General features: G+C 36.2%; 1 protein-coding gene across 5 annotated transcripts in view; it reads right to left on the reverse strand.

The window, feature by feature from the left end:
• Nucleotides 1–17,873, reverse strand: part of AP3S1 (adaptor related protein complex 3 subunit sigma 1) — a 72,110-nt gene that overhangs the window by 46,067 nt on the left and 8,170 nt on the right. For all 5 annotated transcript variants that reach the window (XR_008423926.1, XM_019469609.2, XM_019469608.2 and 2 more), the window contains exon 2: nucleotides 1,255–1,346. Coding sequence is in view for 4 of the 5 variants with exons in the window: in XM_019469609.2 (XP_019325154.1) it covers nucleotides 1,255–1,346 (92 nt within the window). In the remaining variant the exon portion in view is untranslated. The remainder of the gene's footprint in view (nucleotides 1–1,254; nucleotides 1,347–17,873) is intronic.

A 17,873-nucleotide genomic window follows, 5' to 3' on the forward strand; every position in this document is an offset into this window, starting at 1 on the left:
AAAACAAGTAAGTTTATAAATTGTAAATGTGTATTTGCAAAATTTAACTGGAGCATGATATACCCTTTTAAGAAATTCAAGTAAACTTTCTACATGATTAAAAAATAATTTATGATCAACAAAGAATGAATTTTTTATTATCCAAACTCTTTTTCATAACATAAATCATACACATTAAAATACAGAAAAGTGTGGGTTTCTCTGACTAATCTCTGATTATTCATAATGGGGCTCAGCTAGTTTAGTGTTTGAATTGTCAATGAGGAAATATTAAGAAATTGATTATATAAACACTAGAGGGAACATTTATAAAGCTATTTTGAGAACACACTGCTTTCATGGAATCTATTAATTTAAAAGTATTTATAATAGTTGGCAAGATAATTATAATTGATTTTTATTTATTCATTTTAAAAAACAGAAAACTGTATTAGCTGAATTCTATCTATATACATATGCCTATACATAGATACATATACATTCACACTGATATATATGCGAAAAGCAGACTTCAGGCTTGTTTACAATAATATAAAGAATGTAATCTAAATTTCTATGAACAGGTCCATTTACCTAGGCTGTTCTAAATGTGCTTATATGCTTTTCAAAATATTAAGTGAAAACAAGTAACATGCAAACAAGCATACCTAGTGTGATCCCATAAGTAAAAGTTTTGAGGGTTTTTTTTTTGTTTTTTAATGTTTCTTTATTTTTGAGAGAGAGAGACAGAGTGCGAGCAGGGGAGGGGCAGAGAGAGAGGGAGACACAGAATCTAAAGCAGGCTCCAGCCTCTGAGCTGTCAGCACAGAGCCCAAAGTGGGCTCGAATTCACGGACCACAAGATCATGACCTGAGCAGAAGCTGGATGCTTAACCAACTGAGCCACCCACGCATCCCATAAGATTTTACTTTTATATGTTAGTCATAAAAAACTTAATTTTCTAGAAGGATACACAAGAAATCGAGAAAGACTAAAGTCAGGAAAGGGAAACTTAGTTTATAATTTTACATGTCCCTGCAACGTGTGAATTGTTGCCATGACCTTTATATAAAATGACTCCACAAAAATTTTTAAAAAAACAACAAAGACTGCATATCTTCAAAAAATTCAAGTTAGATTTACAGCTAACATAGGTGGTAATCTCCTAATCCAATTCATAAAAAGTAGGAAATTTTTACCATTAACCAATTAAACAGCATATATTTTAATCATACAGCCAAAGATTAGAAATGTTCATGAAATGCTTTACTTACAATCCTCCTTCTAGGAAATTACAAACATTTTCATCTCTCTTAGATACCAAATGGAATGTCTCCCTGATGATTTGCTGTTGTGTATCTTCACTCTGAGAAAGAATAATTCATACATGTTAGGATTAAATTTCTAGGTTTAACAGCATTTTAAGAATTAAAAAAAAAGTAAAAGGCACTAATATCTCTCAGGGACATTAACCTAAGGAGCGGTCCTTGGAAAGCTAACATCACATCTCACAGAAACAAAATCCACCATTTTCTGATGAAAAACAAAAAGGAAAAAACAAAACCAAACCAACATTTTACAGTTTGGTACTATAATAAAACTAACATTTCTAAGTTTCAAAAACCAAGAAGAAAAATATTAGATGAATTAAAGACACTAGTAAAAGGGATACTAGGTATTAACCAGTCAAAGCCCATTGTTTTACAAATAAGTAAACTGAAACAGAGAGAGAAAATTATAAATAATTCATGTACCTGATCTATATTTTATTGGAAGAAAAACACAGTAGTTTAGAGTTTCCAATTGTTTAAATGCAAACTGAGATGAATTCATCCATGTTAGTCATGTAAGCACAGCCTAAAACCAAGATTTGGCTCAAAAGATTTTAAATTCACCAAGCAATTCACATCCCAGTAAAAAAGAGCCAGCTCTCAAACACTGCAATAGAAAACGGGGGAAAATCACAAATAGGAACTTCACAGGAAAGGAAATACGATGGTCCATAAATATATGAAAAGAAGTTAAAATGTAACAAAGTGAAATACAAATTAAAGTACAAGGAAATAACTCCACATGCACCACAGTAGCCAAGCATAAAAGTCTGTCAGTACCAAATGTGGGACCAAAGAAACTCATCACACCAAGTGGGAGGGTAAATGGCATAATCACTTGAGAAAACAGTTTTATAGTCCAGCATTTCCACTCCTAGATACTATACTAAACCATATGAAATCATTGTTTTTGAAGATCAAAAACAAAGCAGTGTTGGCAATTACATATACACAATAAACTCTTAACCTGTATAGCAAAAGACATGTAGATGTTCATCAAAGCACTGTAATGACCAAAAAAAACCCTGAAATTACCCAAATGTCCACCAATTCCAGAATGGATAAATTATGGTACGTTCACACAATGGAATCCTGTAACAAGAACACTTCTTTTTTTATTAAAAAAAATTTTTTTTTAATGTTTATTTATTTTTGAGAGACAGAGAGAAAGGCAGAGTGCAAGTAGGCGAGGAGCAGAGAGAGAGGGAGACACAGAATCCGAAGCAGGCTCCAGGCTCCGAGCTGTCAGCACAGAGCCTGACGTGGGGCTCGGACCCAGGAACCATGAGATCATGACCTGAGCCGAAGTCGGCACTTAACCAACAAAGACCCCCAGGCGCCCCAAGAAGCAAAACGTAAGGAAATAAATTATACCCATCATATGAAGGATTGTCAAAAACTTAATGTGGAAAAGGGCCTTCCCTTTATCTGAGCTCGGGTTACCATAACAAAATACCACAGACTCAGTGGCTTTAACAGAAATTTTTTTTTCATTATTGTGGAAACTAGTGATTCAAGATCAAAGTGCCAGCATTAAAACAAACAAACAAAAAATGCTGGCATAGTTGATTTCTGGTGAGTGCTCTCTTCCTGGCTTGAAGACAGTTTCTTTTCATACGGGCCTCACATGATAGGGAAAGAAAACAGGAACGAGCTCTCTGGGGTCTCTTCTTATAAGCGCACTAGTATCACGAGGGCCCCACCTCATGACTTAATCTAGACCTAAGTATCTCCCAAAGCCCCAATACCAAATACCATCAAATTGGGGGTTAGGGCTTCAATATATGAATTTGGGAGGTGGGGGGACAGAATTCAGTCTATAGCAGGGGGAAGAAAGCAAATACCAGAATGACATGTAATCATTCCACTAATATAAATTCCAAAAAAATGCAAAACTAAATAATAATATTTTATTTAGTGACACACATATAGGTAATAAAAATAAAACTATAAAGAAAATCAAGTGAATGATTATCATGTTTCAAAGGATTGGTTTTATAAAGACTGTATTCTTTAACCACATTGCAATTGGATAATATAATCAATAACTAAAAGGATGTTTTGGGGCGCCTGGCTGGCTCAGTAAGAAGAGCATATGACTTTTTACAATTCTTTTTTAATACTTATTCATTTTTGAGAGACAGAGCATGAGCAGGGGAGGGGCAGAGAGGGAGAGGGAGACACAGAATCCGAAGCAGGTTCCAGGCTCTCAGCTGTCAGCACAGAGCCCGACGGGGGGCAGAAGAGCATGTGACTATTGATCTTGGGGTCGTGAGTTTGAGCCCCACATTGGGTGTAGAGATTGCTTAAATAAATTTTAAAAAAAATAATAATTAAAAGAATGGGGTTTTTTTGTTTTTTGTTTTAACGTTTATTTATTTTTGAGACAGAGAGAGACAGAGCATGAACAGGGGAGGGGCAGAGAGAGAGGGAGACACAGAATCCGAAACAGGCTCCAGGCTCCGAGCTGTCAGCACGGAGCCCGACATGGGGCTCGAACTCACGGACCGCGAGATCGTGACCTGAGCCGAAGTCGGATGCTCAACTGACCGAGCCACCCAGGCGCCCCAAAAGAATGTTTTTTAAAAATCACAAACAGGCGTTCAAATTGGAAAGAAGTAGAATTTCTATTCACACATGACATCTGTGATAGACTTATCATATGTCTACAAAACTCAAAAGAATCCATAAAAAACTATTAAAGTTAATAAACAAATCTACCAAAGTTCAAGATACAAAATTAACACTCAAAAAACAGCTGTATTTCTATACACTAGCAATATATAATCCAAAAGGGAGACCTAGTTACAGATGCTGCAGAAATTTAATAGATAATAAATTAGTATGATGAAGATCTTAAGCCAATAGATTTAAAAATCTAAGATGAAGTGGCAAAAAATGCCTTCAAAAAATTAGTAAAACACTCCAAAGGAGAAATAGAAAAACTTTATTAATCCTATTATCATAAAGAGAATAAACAGTAATTTAAAAGATCTCTACCAAAAATAAATCAAGCCCTGATGACTTTAACACCAAGTCTGACCAATGATTCAAGAGACAGATCATTCCAATTTAACACAACTCTCCAGAGCACAAAGAATTAACATCCTCAATTCATTTTTATGAGGTTAACATGACACAAAATGAGACAAGGAATGTATGAGAAATGAACACTGCAGGCCAATCTCACTGAAGACCAGAGATACAAAAATTAATATTTAAAAAAACTAAGATAACATGACCCAAATAAACGTGTTTATCCTGGTGATGCAAGGTTGATTTATTAGAAAACATATTGATGTAATTTTCTATATTAACAGATTTAGGGAGAAAAAATAGGTCATTTCAATGGGTGAAGAAAAAGCATCTGATAAAATAACATCAACTCTTGAATTAAAAAGAAAACTCTTAGTAAATTAAAAAAAAAAAGAGAGAACTTCCTCTAATTAAGACTATACTATCAAACACCTTTTGCAAACATAGTCACGAAGAAAATGTTTACAGAGTCTCTCTTTTAAGATCAGAAGCAAGATAACTAATAATGGTTTTCCTATTCAGCACCATACCAGCTGTCATCAGTATCAGAAAAACAAGAAAAATAAAAGATAAAAGAATTTGAAAGAAAGAAAGAAAACTGTCATTCAAAGGCCACAAGATTTTCCATGTAGAAAATCTAACACAGCTTACACAAAAGTGTTGAAACTAATAGATATAACAAGACATAGCCAGCACATAAAATTCTATTGCAATTCTAAATTTCTCCAACTATCAGTTGGAAAGTGTAATTAAAAAAGATACCACATACAATACCATCAAAAAAATATGCAGTGTGTAGGAATAAATGAAACAAAACATGCAAGACTACTATGGAGAAAATATAAAACTTCACTGAAAAAAATTAAAAAGGAGCCAAATAAATGGAGAAATGTACAGTGATTACAGAATGAATGATTCAACATTAAGAAGATGTTCTATATCTCCAAAATGCTCCAAAGGGTCAAGGTAATTCTAATGAAAATCCCGAGAGAGACAGAGACAGAGACAGAGACAGAGACAGAGACAGAGACAGAGAGAGAGAGAGACCGAGGGAAACTTGAAAACCTGAATCTGATTCCAAAATATATATATTAGATCAGAAGACAAGAATGACAAGACACTCTCAAGTAGAATGTTAAGAGGACCTGCTGAGCAGGTAAGAATTATTATAAAACCACAATAATTTGTTAAGAGGACGTGCTGAGCCGGTAAGAATTATTATAAAGCCACAGTAATTAAGATAACATGATATTGGTACAGAAATAGGGAAAGTGACTAATGGAACTGAACCTTAAACACACCCACGCAAATATAAGGTAATTTAATTTAAAACGAAGTAGGCACTGTAGATCAACAGAGAAAGACATTTCCATGAATTGTGCCAGAGTCAGTTGTTGTTTTCATTGTTTTATTATAATGAACTTTGACCTCTTACATTACACTAAAAAAAAAATCACTCCAGGTTGGTTAAAAATGAATGTCAATGCTCAAGCTACAAAGGCTTTGAAGACGTAATCAGAAAATACCTATATGACTTTGTAATAGTGCCGAACTTTTAAGTAAGACACAAATTAAGGCTAACCATAAGAAAAAGACCGGTCGGGGAAGGGAAGAGGGGGGGGTAACAAGAAAGAAAAAAAAAAAAAAAAAAAAGACTGACAAATTTGATATTTGATATCAAAAGCAAGCATGCCTAATGTTCAGAAGACACCAGAAAAAGAAAGGAGAGCTACAAACACAAAGAATATAGCCACAATACATAAAAACGGCAAAGGAATAATACCCAGTATATATAAAAAACACTTAGATGTCAATAAGAAAAACATCTCAACATAAAAATGACTTAGCAAAACAGAAGACTTAGGAAACCATCAAAAAAAGGAAACTAAAATGGTAAATAAACTATGAAAGATATTCAACTTCATACAGGGGAGAAAGGAAAAAAAAACTTATAGTTAAACCTATAATGACAACATTAAGTACTCATGCTATCAGGGAAGATATATAAATATGTCTAACAATATGAAGTGTGGGCAAGAATACGGAGCAACAAAGCACCAATACTGCTAAAAGAACTGTAAGCTGATACAACCACTTCTGGAAACAGACCAGCACTACCTTGTAAAGTTGAACATGAACAGACCCAACTCCTAGTTATACCCTAAGGAGTTTCAAAAAGACATCTATAAGAACGCTTAGAGCAGCAGCACTGTTTGTAATAGCAAAAACAATTACAAAGTAAAATGTCCATCAGTGCAAAATGTAGAAATAAACTGTGTTTTAGTCTTGCACAGAATACTACACAGCAATGAAAATGAATGACCAAACACCAGGAATGATGTTAGAAATGCTGAATTAAAAAAAAAAAAATTCAAGTCACAGAAGAATATGAATACTATGATTCTGTTTTTTAAAAGCTCAAAAACACGTAAAACTAACCAGTGAACTGTTTGAGGGCAAAAACGTGGTAAAACAAAAATAGGAGAATGATTTTAAAAATTCAAGGTGGTGGTTATCTAAGTACAGGGGTAACAGGATAGAATGGGAGAGGTGCAGAAAGACTTCAAGGATACTGGTAATTTTTCTTGAAAGAGGATAGTGAACACACAGCAATTAGAGTAGCATTTCTTGTACCCTGTGGATATTTAATAGGCACATTTATGTTTCATCTATTCAATATTTCAGAAAAATATCGAAAAGAGTGAGGGAGGAAGAAAAACCAATGTAGAAGACTGCTACCCTCTTCCTTTATCATCTCCATCACTTCCTCCTACTCTTCATCTAGAGCTAAACGGTGTCCCTTGAATGACCTGACTTATTCATGTAGCTTCAACCTTGTTAATCTCCCCAATCTTTTTTTCTTGACAAACGTCTTTTTTTAATTTTTTTTTTTTTTAGAGATCTCCCTAATCTTTAATTCTCCTACATCCCCAGTGCTTAAAAGAAGCCTATCTTCTTTTCTGAGTTGGTGACAGACAGATGTTTCCAGCTTGCAAACAGACATCTCCATTTATATTCCATAAAGTGATATTAAAACTTGTGAAAGACTTTCACAACTAACATACATTGTTATATTAGTTTCAGATGGAGGACATAGTGATTCGACAGGTCTATGCACTGCTTAATGTTCAGCACGCTTAAGTGCAATCGCCATCTGTCACCATTCAACATCCTTACGATGTTATTGCCTATATTCCCTCAGCTGTATTTTTCATCTCATTTTTCTCATCATTTTTCACAATGCATTTATTTTACCTAGAAGTCTGTACCTCTTAACAAAACCCATTTTTATTCCTATATTTCTTTTTTTAATTAACTTATTTAAAATTTTTTTAATGTTTATTTATTTTGGAGAGAGAGACAGACAGAGTGTGAGGCAGAGACAGAGGGAGACACAAAATCCAAAGCAGGCTCCAGGCTCTGAGCTATCAGCACAGAGCCCGACACGGGGCTCGAACTCATGAACCACAAGATCATGACCTGAGCCGAAGTCGCAGGCTTAACCAACTGAGCCACCCAGGCGCCCCTCCTATATTTCTAATTTCAGTTAATAGCATTACCATTCATTTAGTCTCTTAAGTCAAAAATCTTGATGATTCCTTTTCTTTCACCTCCCAAGTCTTTCAGTCACCAAATCCTGTTAATTCAACCACAGAAACAACAGTAAACCTGGATTCGAAGATATTGTCTCAACTCATATTCTTCTTACCCAGGATACTCTAAGAACCACCTAGGGGCACCTGGGTGGCTCAACTGGTCAAGTGTCCTACTCTTGGTTTTGGCTCACATCATGATTTTACACTTCCTGAGATCCAGCCCCATGTCGGGCTCTGCGCTGATGATGTGGAGCCTGTTTGGGATTCTCTCTCTCCCTCTCTCTCAAAATAAAATTAAAAAACAAAAACAAAAAAAAACCTTAAACATTCACTCTGCCACCTGTCTCTCCACTCCAAACCACCCCACATATGCCACTAGAATTGCTTCCTAATAAACAGTATTTGTTCCATCCTTTTCTTAAAGTTGTCCAGTTTCCATCTGACCTAACATCCAAACTCCCTACCACGCCATACACAAAGCCTTCCAAAATCGAATCCAGATCTACTCTGAGCTTTCATCATCTATTTCTCCTCCCTACACAACCCACCTTCAACCACACTGAACTTCTCACCATTCACTCCCTTCCATTTTCCTACTCTCTCCCATTCTCTAACAACACCGTTTGAAGACTCAGATCAAATGTGAAGTCTTTTCTTACTTTCCCAAGAAAAATTAGTTCCTTATTCCCCAGTGCTTCCTTTGTACTGTTTCTATTCCTATGATATACTTTTTAATAAGTTTACCTATTTATTTTGAGAGAGAGAGAGAATGAGAATGAGAATCCCAAGCAGGTTCCACTCTGTCAGTGCAGAGCCCAACCCTGAGGTTGATCTCTCAAACCATGAGAACATGACCTGAGCCAAAATGACTTGAGCCAAAATCAGAGTCCGACGCTTAACTGACTGAGCCACCCAGATGACCCCTACAGCATACTTTTAATGGTGTGCTCAAATTTCCTTTGCAGCTGAGTTCTATTAGACTCTGACCCCTACAAATCTCTTTAAATCTGAAATGCTTAAGAGTGGCTGGCACAGAGTCACCAGTAAGAGTACACTGAATAAATGAATATCTAATGTAGAAGATGGGATCCACATCCATTTATATTATCAGATACATGGGTTACGTTACATACTCAAAAAAAGGTGGGAGGAATAAAGTAAATGCAGGATGGTATAGTAGTTAAAGGTATGAGCTCTGTTCTAATTAAGAGACTAAATGCACAAAAACATCTATTTTGTTGCCTTGCCAAATCTCAGCTCAAACAATATCAAAATCTTCCCCCCCCCCCGACACCTTTTTTTAAAGGCATAAATCACAAGGATGAGGAAAATAGGAAAGGAAGGCAAGGGCAACAAAATTTAGCAAGGGACTAAATGAGTGGTCAAGCATTAAGTAAACCTCAGAAAATTTAATCCCAAATTGGTTACAGAGAAACCCAAGAGCTAACCCAATATGTATCACAAAATTAGCCAAAGCCTCAAGAATTGGTGCTTTTAGGTACTTCTGAAAGGGAAGATGAAAAGAGGAGTGTAAAATAATGAGCTTAAGAAGTAGAAGGACCCTAAATTCCCTTTTTCATCCTGAAGAAAAGTCTGTAAACTTATTTCAAGGAGCAGATAAAGCAAAGGGTCTTTGGAGAACAAGTGGTACTATGGTAGGCAGAATAATGCATTGCTCACCAAAGATGACAACTTCCTAATCCCTGGAAACTATGAATATATCCCCTTACATGACAAAGAGGACTTTACAGGTTTGATTAAAGTACAGACCTTGAGTTGGGGAGAATACCCAGATTATCTCATTACCTAATCTAATCACATGGCTCCTTAAAATCAGAGAACCGTTTTCCTGGGCTGTGGTCAGAGGGAGATGTGACTAGAGAGTAGTCAAAGAGATGCTATTCAGTTGGCTATGATGATGGAGGAAGAGGGTCATGAGCTGAGGAATAGAGGCAGCCTCTGGGGGCTGGGAAAGGCAAAGAAATGGATTCTCCTCTAGTCTTCAGAAGAGGATGCAGTTCTGACGATACCCTGATTTTAGCCCAGTAAATCCCACGTCAGACTTATAGCTCACCGAACTGCGTGGTAAGAAGTTTGTATTGTTTTAAGCCACTAAGTTTGTGGTCATTTGTTAGGGCAGCAGTAAAAAGCAAATACAGGCATCATACTGAAAACAGGGAGTTGAGGAAAATGTACACATACCTGATGCTAGCCCTTTTTTCAATCAGGTCCCAGAATACCTGGGCCAGGCCTTCTTCACCCTGCAGGCAGGAGCCTGGCCCAAACTTCTCCAGAAACTCTACCTAAATCTAAAGAGAATGACACTGGAAGCTCTAACAATGGTGGAAACAGTTACCTGTTCACCAAAATATAGCTCCTTTACTTCCCAGACACACAAGTCAACAATGATTTTCATACTCTCTTGAATTAAGGTTGACCCACACAAACTGGTTCTGGCCAGTGAAATGTGGCTGCCAGTGGTTTGCCAGAGCTGCCACAAGTGAAACACAACTGTCCCGTCTCTTCCCAACTCTGCATTATGTGACACCATGTTGACAGCCTGAAACCTGGCCCTTACGGGAGTACTGACCCCACGCAGCAAATGCTACCACTTTTTCCTCCCAGGTGAGCTGGTTGTTAAAAATATGCCGTCCAGGGGCGCCTGGGTGGCTCAGTCGGTTAAGCGGCCGACTTCGGCTCAGGTCGTGATCTCGCGGTCCGTGAGTTCGAGCCCCGCGTCAGGCTCTGTGCTGACCACTCAGAGCCTGGAGCCTGTTTCGGATTCTGTGTCTCCCTCTCTCTGACCCTCCCCCGTTCATGCTCTGTCTCTCTCTGTCTCAAAAATAAATAAATGTTAAAAAAAAAAATTTTTTTTTTAAATAAAAAAATAAAAATATGCCGTCCAAGCTTCACCCATAAAATTCCTGCACAATCTCCCATGTTAACTAGAAGCAGAGTTTCCTTTGATAAGCCCTTCCTCAAAAACAAAGAACAAACACAGAAGTTTCTAGCTGATCAGGTTCACCAATACTGGACTTTATGTGAAAAATGCACTTTTATTGTGTTAAAGCCACTAAGATTTGGGGAATTGTTACAGCAACTATCATTTTTAAACCAACTAAACTGCCAACTCAGATCAACTCAAGAACAGCTCATATGGGAAACCTCTGATCATGAATTCAGAGCTTCTAAATTATAGCTTTCAGTATGCCACCCTTAGACAGGATCAGTCTACCAAGCATTACTGGACATCGGAAGACAATTCTAACATAAAAACTAAGGACAAAATAGTGGGTGAAAGCAACTCAGAGAAAACACACCACATAGGGCAAAGAAAATTGTAAAATACTTATAATTAATATCAGAGAAGTAATAAAGAAAATGCACCTGTGAAACAGCATACTATAAGATGCCAACATTCAGAAATTTTAGAAGAAGCTCATGGAAATTAAAAATATAAGGATAAATCTTTTAATTCAGGGGAAAGACTGGAAAATAAAGCTGAGAAAAAAAAGAATCAACCAGAAAACAGAGCCAAAGGACAAAATGATAGAAAACAGAAGAGAAAGAATAAGAAAAACAGAACAGTCCAGAGGGATGCTGAATAAAAGCAGATTCAAAAAAAGAACAGAGAAAACAGAGAAATTTTTCAAGCAGAGAGAAAAAGAATTTCCAAAATAAAAGGCTCATCAAGTACTCAGCACAGCTGGTAAAAACAGCCTCAGACAAAGGGTCTGTGACACTTTAGAAAATGCAGAAAAACGAGAGTGTACATACTTTCTGGACAGTAAAAATCGACCATACACAAAGAAAAAGTAATCAAAATTGCTTTAAGCTTTTTGATAGCAATACTGGAAACTAAAAGGTAATGGAGTGATGCCATCAAAATACTGGGGAAAAGTTATTTCCAACTTAGAATTCTGTAGGCAGACAATGTGAAGTTAGGAGTAAGACTCTTTGCAGACAAGCAAGGTCTCAAAAAATCTCCGTATGGCCTTTCTCAACAAGCTGCTGGAAGACATGTTTCACCGTGGTAAGGTACTAAACCATGCCATCAAGCAACAGGAGGTCCAATGTAAAAACAGGCAAAAGATAACAGACACATCTGCCATCCAACAGGTCTAAACTGGGTCTAGTTTGCAAAAGGCTCCAGAAGCTATTTCTCCAGGAACGTGAAACCAATAGAAGCATATGACTGACACAACTGACAAAGACGTGAATTAGTGGTAAGTAAAAAAAAACCCATCAAAGGAAAAGGCAATTGTTTATTTACAAGGAAAATAAACTGTCAGGAGAGAAAAAAACAAGCACAATTTACCACACGGTTCAGGTGAGAAAAGCATTTTACACAGTAAATTAAAGAAAACACGGAATACTGCTCTAAGCAATATTATGAAATAACACTGAGAAGACTGGCAAGGATACAGACATTGGGCAGGACGGGTGGGGAGCTAAATAAGCATTTTCAATAGCAGAAGTCAATAGATTATGCCGACAACTGAAAAATCAGGCAGGAAAACAAGCGTGTTAGAGACATGCACATAAATACTGAGTAAGCAGCTCAAAGTACTTACCTGTAGGAAGGGGGAAATCAAAGAATATTACTTTTTATAATAAACCTTATAGAAGAACCATTAGATTCTTTAACCCATGTGTATGTATAACTTTGTTAAACAAAGTAAAAATAAAGAAGGAAGGAAAGAGAGTATGAAGTCTGCAGGCAGACTACATGGGTTTATTCCTGGACACACTCTTTATTAACTGTGTGACTTTGAACAAGTTACTTAACCTCTCTGAGCCTGAATAAGGCAACATTTGTAGCATGAATAACAAACAATATCTACCTCATAGAGTTGTTGGGAGGATTGAGTTAATACACATAAAGCTCTTAAAAACAATGCCTGGCACATAATAAGTATTGATTAACAATGACTTATTTTAAAATATCTGTGTCTGGGATTGTCTGTGAAATAAGCTCTTGAATTCTAATGATGGGTGTAAAGACCTTATAGGAGTTTTCTTTTTGAAAAGAAAAGGAAAATTATCTTTTTGCATTATGTTTTGTTTATAAACAAATTACAGATTACATAAGCTAAACCTTAAGGATGTTTTATTATTTTATCAGTGAAAAAAATTCCTCATATAAACTTTAAGAATGCCACTCGTAATTACCTTTCTTAAAATGCCAGCAATACTCATCTGAGAAAATCAATACTGGAAAGAATGCCTTACAATTTTAATCAAACATCCAAAGTCTAAGATTAAACAAATCAAGTCTCTGCTGACATAAGGTAATTTCCCTTTCTTTAATAATCAATTTAATTTAATGGCTTTCATAAAGAAGCCTGGAGCTTGCTTCAGGCTGATCAGATTTCCTAACACCGTAGCTCCATCACAGAAGTCAACAGATACATTGTAGTTGGTCACAACGCCTAGATTACATCAGTCTAAAGATAATTAGAGTTGCATAAAGGCAACAACTTTTATTAAATACTTCTTAATGAATTAATCAAAACTAAATTTTAAAGATTCAGTAACCTACTAATAAAACATTCTCTTTCTCAACGCTCCTTTCCTGTTCCTGTGCTTTTGTCATAATGGCAATTTTAAAACCAAAACATGCCTCTAATCAAACAGTAAATATGTCATAATCCTCATCCCTCCCTCCTACACACACTCGGAGAATTTTTTCTTAAAACGCATTCACTCACTCTGCTAGATGCTAGAATATCAAAGATTACCAAGAAACAGATCTTTTTCTCAGAGAGCTTAAAACAAGAAATAAAATGAATATAACCATCTAAAATTTTTATTTAGTGTTCTGTATCTTATTTTTTTTTAACATTCTCCAAAAGAAATAGACGTCTTTATAATCAAAGTTAGAGATCATTTCCTGACATAAGAACAGTACACACAACAAGCTACAAGAGGTGAAGGGGAACAATGATTTTCAGTAGCAAGATCATCATCTTCAAAAAAAGAGACAGGTATCTACAAAAAAACTTAGTAATTTAGAAATTCAGAGAATAGAGAATGTGAAGTTGCAAGACATCCAAAGCAGAAAAAAAAAAAAAAATGGACAAACACTGGGGATCAGAAAACAGGGAGCATATATAAGGAATCATAATTAGTTCGCTGTTCATTAAAGGCAAGAGAGGTATTGGGGCACCTGGGTGGTTCAGTGGGTTAAGCTTCGGCTCAGGTCATGACATCACAGTTCGTGGGTTTGAGCCCCACATAGGGCTCTGTGCTGACAGCTCAGAGCCTGGAGCCTGCTTCAGATTCTCTCTCTCTCTCTCTCTCTCTCTCTCTCTCTCTCTCTCTCTCTCTCTCTCTCTCCTCCCCCCCACCTTCCCAACTTGCGCTCTCTCTCTCAAAAATAAAAAAATAATAAAGAAATAATTTTAAAAGTAAGGGAGGTAGGAAGACTAAGCCTCAGAGCAGCCCAACATTTAGAAATCATGAAAAAGAAAAGATCCCAGCAAAGAAAATTTAGGGAGTGTGGTTTTTCTGCCAGGCCTCTCCCAAGTAGGAAGTCTGGCTGGAGACTTGGTGTATGTGAGCAGGCCTTACGTTAGCCTGAGTGCATAAAGAATGAACCACTGGGATGGTGCAACACTTAAATCCCAAACAAGGAGGGAGGAGTATTAGTTCTTGCCCAAAAACCCTCTGGCATCTTCCCTCACAACGTATAAAAATGTATGAAAACCACTTAGCACAACAAGGAAAGTGCTCAATAAATGGCAGCTGTTAATTGACACTCTGAAACTTCCCATCCACTATAGTAAGACATGACCCAGTTTTGGTGGCAAAGATCCTAGTTCTTTGTTTTGTTTTGTTTTTTTAATTTAAATAACATATAGCTGAGAAGGTGACAGACTGAGTTTAAAATATTTAAAGAGAGAGTCTGAATCTTGGTGGCTGCTAAAAGGTCTGAGAACTCAAGAACAAGCCAAAATTGGCCAGGGTGGGGGGCAGGGAGAGTTGGAGTAAGAGACCAAGACAATTCAATGAGTAAAGAACAGTCTTTTCAACAAATGATACTGAGAAAACTAGATAGCCACATGCAAAAAGAATGAAGTTAGATCCCTACCTCATATCATATATAAAACTAACTCAAAATGGATCAGAAACCTAAATGTAAAAACCAAAACTACAGAACTCTTGGAAGAAAACCCAGGTATTAATCTTCATGATCTTGGATTAGACAAATCTTTCTTAAATGTAACACCAAAAGCACAAGCAAAGAAAATAGGTAAACTGGACATCGAAATTAAAAATCTTTGAGCTACAAACGGTATCAGCAGGAAAATGACAACAACCAGAAGAGAAGCAATTATCTGCAAATCATATATCTGATACGGCACTTGCATTCAGAATATATAAAGGACTCTTACAACTCAGTGATAAAAACACAACCCAACTTACAAATGGGCAAACAATTTTAAAAGACTTTTTTTCAAAGAAGATACGCAAATAATAATCACATGAAAAGATGCTCAACATCATTTGTCATTAGGAAAATACAAATCAAAATCACAATAGATGCACTGGACATCCACCAGGATGGCCACAATCAAAAAGGGACAATAACAAGAATTAGTTAATGAGGATATGGAAAAATTGGAACCATTCGCACACTTCTGATGAGAATGTAAAATGGAACAGAAAATTTGAAAAACACTCTGGCAGTTCTCCAAACAATTAAAAATAGAGTTATCATATGACCTAGCGATTCCACATCTAGATATACGCCAAGAGAAATGAAAACAAATGGCCATGCAAAAATTTGTACATGCATGTTCATAGCATTATTCATAGTAGTCAAAGTGGAAACAACCCAGACACCCATCACCTGATAAAGAGATAAACAAAGGTGGTATGGCAATACAATGGGGCATTATTTGGCCATTAAAAGGAATGCGGTACTAACACATGCTATAACAGTGAATCTTAAAAGCATCATGGTAAGTGAAAAAAGCCAGTCACAAAAGACTACATATTTCATGATTTCATTAAATGAGAAATCTAGAAATGACAAACTTGTAGACACAAAAAATGGATTAGTGGTTGCCAGGGACTGGGGGGTAGAAGGGAGTGGGAAGGAACTGTCAACGGGTACTAGGTTTCATCTGGTTTGATGGAAATGTTCCAAATTTAGATTATGGTGCCGGTCATACACACACCTGTGAATACTATAAATTGTGTTGAACTGTACACTTTCAATGGGTGAGTTTTATAGCATGTGAATTTTATATTTTAAAGATTAGGACATTCTTTAAAAAAATAAAAAATAAAAAATAAAAAATAAAAAAAAATTAAAAGCTGGGGCAAGTTTTATAACTAACTTTCTCCTAAAAAGTCTTCTTACAAAACTGCTCTCTGGAATAATTTTGGAGGACTCTGTATTCTGTAATAACAAAGAAGGTCATTCTAAAACAAAGCCTACAAAAAGACAATTCATTCTGCGGAAACGCAAAAAAATATCTCAGAACAATCTCTGGAATATTCTACAGTTCTTTAGCTATATAATCTTCCAACCAACGGTAGGAAGTAGCAAGTACTAGTAATAATAAAAATAATTGTTAGTACCAACTTTGTTGTTATTTATTACTTATCTGTATTATGTGTCAGCCTTTACAAGTACAGTATTTCCTTATTTAATCTTAAAAAAAATAAAATAAAATAAAATAAAATAAAATAAAACCTTATTCAAAACAAAAGTCCACAGTAGTAGGCTGTGGTAGATAAATTATGATACATTATACAATGAACTATTATGAAGTCATTACAAATCATTTTCTGGATATGACACTAAAAGCACAGGAGACCAAATAAAAGATTAGTTGTACCTTACCAAATTAATAGCGTTTGTGCATCAAAGGACATTATCCCTTTGAAAAAAGATACTGCAGTTTGGGTGAAAAGGCTGTGCATGGATTGGGAGATAATATGTGCAAATTACGTATCTGATAAGGGACTGATATCCGGAATACATAAAGAACTCCTCAAACTCAACAACAAGAAAACAACCAACCAGGTTAAAAAATGGGAAAAGGACTTGATATACATTTCTCCAAAGATATATAAATAGTCAGTGAGCACATGATAAAGATGCTCAACATCGCTGTCATTACACAAATGTAAAACAAAACCACAAGGAGATACCACTTCATAGCTGTATGGATAAATGTAATGAAAAAACAGAAAATAACAAGCATCAGCAAGGATGTAGACAAATTAGAACTCTTGCGCACTGCTGATGGGAATGTAAAATGGTACAGCTACCGTGGAAAATGGTACAGCAAATCTTCAAAAACATGAAACACAGAATTGTCACATGATCCAGTCACATGATTCCACTGGGTAGAAAAAGAAGTAAAAGAAGTATAACAGATTATCTAGTTTTAAAAAATAAGGAAATTTTGACACAAGCTAAACACAGGTGAACCTTGAAGACATTATACTAGTAAAATAAGCCAGTCCAAAAGGACAAATATTACATGATTCCTCTTTCATGAGGTTCTTAGAGTAGTCAAATTCAGAGACAAAAAACAGAACGGTGGTTGTCTGTGGCTGGGAAAAGAGAAGAATGAGGAGTTAGAGTTTAACGTGTACAAAGTTTCAATTCCTAAAGATGAAGAAGTTCCAGGGATGGATGGTGGTGTCCATTCTACAACAATGTGAATGGACATAATGCCACAAAACTATATGCTTAAAATGGTGAATTTTATGTATATTTTTCAATCTTTTTTTTTTAATTGGGGGGGGGGCGCACAGGGGAGAGGGCAGAGGGACAGAGAGAATGTTAAGCAGGCTCTGTGCTCAGTAGGGAGCCCAACACAGGGCTCAGTCCCATGACCCTGGAATAATGACCTGAGCCAAAATCAAGAGTTCGGGTGCTCAACCAACTGAGCCATCCAGGCACCC

This window comes from Panthera pardus, unplaced genomic scaffold (genome assembly GCF_024362965.1).
Source record: "Panthera pardus isolate Hobbes unplaced genomic scaffold, ASM2436296v1 HiC_scaffold_2, whole genome shotgun sequence".
Lineage (NCBI taxonomy): Eukaryota > Metazoa > Chordata > Mammalia > Carnivora > Felidae > Panthera > Panthera pardus.